Below are 3,201 nucleotides of genomic sequence, written 5' to 3' on the forward strand. Positions count from 1 at the left end.
TGATATTTAAACTTTACTACTAAAAATTGACAATTCACTTTATAGTAATTCACTTTATAGTGATTCATTTTATAGTGCCTTCTTGCTAAATATAAAGATATTCTTATATCTTTATTGTAGTTATAGCGAGCTAGCTAGTTAATGAAGAAATTTCTATAGTATATCAATTGTAAAGAACTATTATAAAAGGATTCAATTCTATCTTAGAATCTAAGATTAAAGAAGGAAGAAAAGAATAAGAAGAGAATTGTAAGAGCTCCAGAGTATATATACCAATGAGTTATATGCTAGACTAAGGTTCTAGAAGCTAGATGATTAAGGGATTTGAAAAGAACCGAATCATTATATTAACTTATTGAAATATTATTTTGAATAGTAAATCGAAGATAGTATGTATAAACTCGTAGAATCTGGAAAAAATCTCAATTTAATTAATTAGATACTAGTACTACAAAAGTTTTTAGGGTTATAAAGATTGAATAATTTATAAGCCTAATATTAATAGAGATATGAAATAAAACAAGGGATTAGGTGGCCACTTAGTATACATATTTGATGACAGGCCTATACTGAAACATATTTTTGATTGATCCTTTTCTAATTGCTATATCAAAAAGTAGATACTTTAAAGCTCTCTAGTTGCAGATCAAATCACCAGTATTTCTATCATGATTATAGCGTTTGTTATATGTATAGAAAAGCTAGCAAGATATTAGTATTATTTTCTATTAGATAAAAACGATTTCTTATATTAATAAATCCATTCTCAGTATGAGTATAGAATTGATTATTTCTAGTTATATATATATAATCATAATTGATATAAAAAAAACCAAAAGAAAGTTTAGTATTGACTTTTCTGATGATTTTAGTAGGATTCTTAATATTATATCTCTTGTTGTAACAAATAGTAACAGGGTATTTCCTATAATCTGGATTTCTAGTCTATATATCGCAAATAGTTACTTAAGAAAATTCCTTATGGGCCTAGAAAATATTATTAGTATTATTTTATATATCAAAAGCTTTTTGAGGATACTATATTTATAAAGCAACTTATTTGATTCCATTCTTTAAGATTTTTAATAATATCGTTATCATACTTAATAGCTATTTTGGTTAAAAATTGAATACCCTTTATAATAGCCATTCCAATCACTTTTATCAATATTCTAATATACTTCTAAAAAGCTTGTATGGATTTATTATCCATTTATACAACCAATATTCCGGAAGTATCAAATTTTCCATTAAAATGAAATTCGCTAGAATTAGAAACAATACTATTGAGAGTAATGGAAATTGGAATATCGGCTAAAGTTATAACTGTTTCTAGAAGAATGGTAGATTGTACAATAACTGTATAAACAAGAAGAGTAATAACTGAGAATTTCATTTTGATAATAATAAAAAAGTAATTTTTCTTTAAAAAAAGTGAATGAATTTGAAAACAAATAATAAATAAATATGTTTGATTTATTTATAAAATGAGTATAAATGAATATATTAATAATATAATAATCGAATTTGAGGGAATAATGATAAAGGTTTATATACTTTTCAATCCTTATATAAATTCCATTATCTCATTTCTCTAGCTCACTTTGTTTGTTTATTTTGAACGCTAAGATTAAAATAAAGTTTCTTCTTATTTTCTTTATTCTATTATCTTGAAGAATCCAAAAAACTTTAATTATATGGCAAAATAATATTTTCTTCTTTTTGACAATGAAATTCAGATAAGAAAGAGATTGGTTTATATCTTGATGATAATGCTTGTGAATTTTTGTGGTGGATTTCTATAGAAAAGTAAAGAGTTATTTTTATTACAAAAGTGGTTTCATGATAGCTTGATAGTCTGATGGCCTGTATCTTTTCATTTCATTTATTTTGTGATTCTTTATAGGAAAAGTAGTATTGAACCAAATTAAGAGAAAATTCAATTTAGTTAGAATTTCGATAATTATATAGAATATCTCTTTTCTGGACAAGTTTGATAATATTGTATAATTTCTTTATTTGCAATTCTTTACTGACACCTTAAACTTTGGCGATATTTGCTAATTCACTACACCTAAAGCATTTGATAAGTAGTGGTTTGATCTAGTCTAATCAAGCTTAAATTATAAGCTACCATTAAAACAAATAGCTAGGGTGAAGCCGTATTATTCCTATTATATTAATCTCAAAATATAATTTATTTAGATATAAAACTAATTATAAAGAACTTCAAATACTTGATAAGGCTTTGATATCTTATAATATAATACCTAAACATAATGGAATTTATTTATTTATTTGAAATTCAAATTATAAAATATTATTTTGTATATAATCTTGTTAGAAATAGATAGTAAGTTATGTATAAGGAGTGATATATTGAAATATATATATTAGATCTATATATCCGGAAAGTTCGAAAAAGGAGTTTTATAGTAATATACATATGCTATATATGTATTATATATGTGATTTCCAACATTCCCCCTATAATAGGAATCTATTATCTAAATCATATAAACTCTATATATATATATATTTGTAAAAGCCTTATTAATTCCTGTAACAATACCAACACTTCAGTATTACCTATGGTATTTACATCTCCAGTGGAATTCGATAACCCTACAATCTAATATCGTATCGCAGTACAAGAGTATTCTTTTATCTGAATCCTATTCTCCTTGCCTATATTAGGTGAAATCCAATCCACTATAAAGAGATATAATAGTACGAATTCGATCTGTTTTCGTGAAATCCCTTTTGTGTATACACTAATGGGTTGCTTTGGATTCGTTATCTTCGGATCGTAGGGTTACCTTTTTAATATAATAAACGACCCAAATCCAATCTCATATGAACAGACCTCCAGCTTATCTGTTACCTCATATGGTTTTTCTTAAAATGGTTAATTTGGTCAATTTGGTTGATTGATTGATTGATTTAATTAACGTCCACCTTCAGTCTATGACTATATAGGACGGCTAGGCCAAATGGTCTAGCGGATAACTTTTAAAGTACAAAATTAGGAATTTTAACAATAGGGTAAGTGAAAACTAATACTGGGGACTCGTTCCCGCTTACTATACGAAGTGCGTATAGTAAGATATAGAGTAGAGAGGGTTAAACCCTTTCTTTTCTATCTTTTCTTTTATTCTTTTTCTTCTCTTTCTATTTCCAAAATGGCTCTCTCTCCTTCTC

The 3,201-nt window shown here is 26.0% G+C and overlaps 1 protein-coding gene across 1 annotated transcript; it reads right to left on the reverse strand.

Annotated features, from left to right (window-relative positions):
• Positions 1–684: 684 nt before the first annotated feature.
• EAF02_001135 (uncharacterized protein) lies at positions 685–1,396 on the reverse strand (the record flags this gene model as incomplete). The annotated part of the gene is made up of 4 exons (XM_038897183.1): positions 685–940; positions 967–987; positions 1,104–1,183; positions 1,220–1,396. 4 exons carry the CDS (start codon positions 1,394–1,396, stop codon positions 685–687), a joined length of 534 nt encoding a protein of 177 aa, XP_038764042.1.
• Positions 1,397–3,201: the final 1,805 nt, after the last annotated feature.

This window comes from Botrytis sinoallii (genome assembly GCF_014898435.1).
Source record: "Botrytis sinoallii strain Bc 23 chromosome Unknown BSIN_001, whole genome shotgun sequence".
Classification (NCBI taxonomy): Eukaryota; Fungi; Ascomycota; class Leotiomycetes; order Helotiales; family Sclerotiniaceae; genus Botrytis; species Botrytis sinoallii.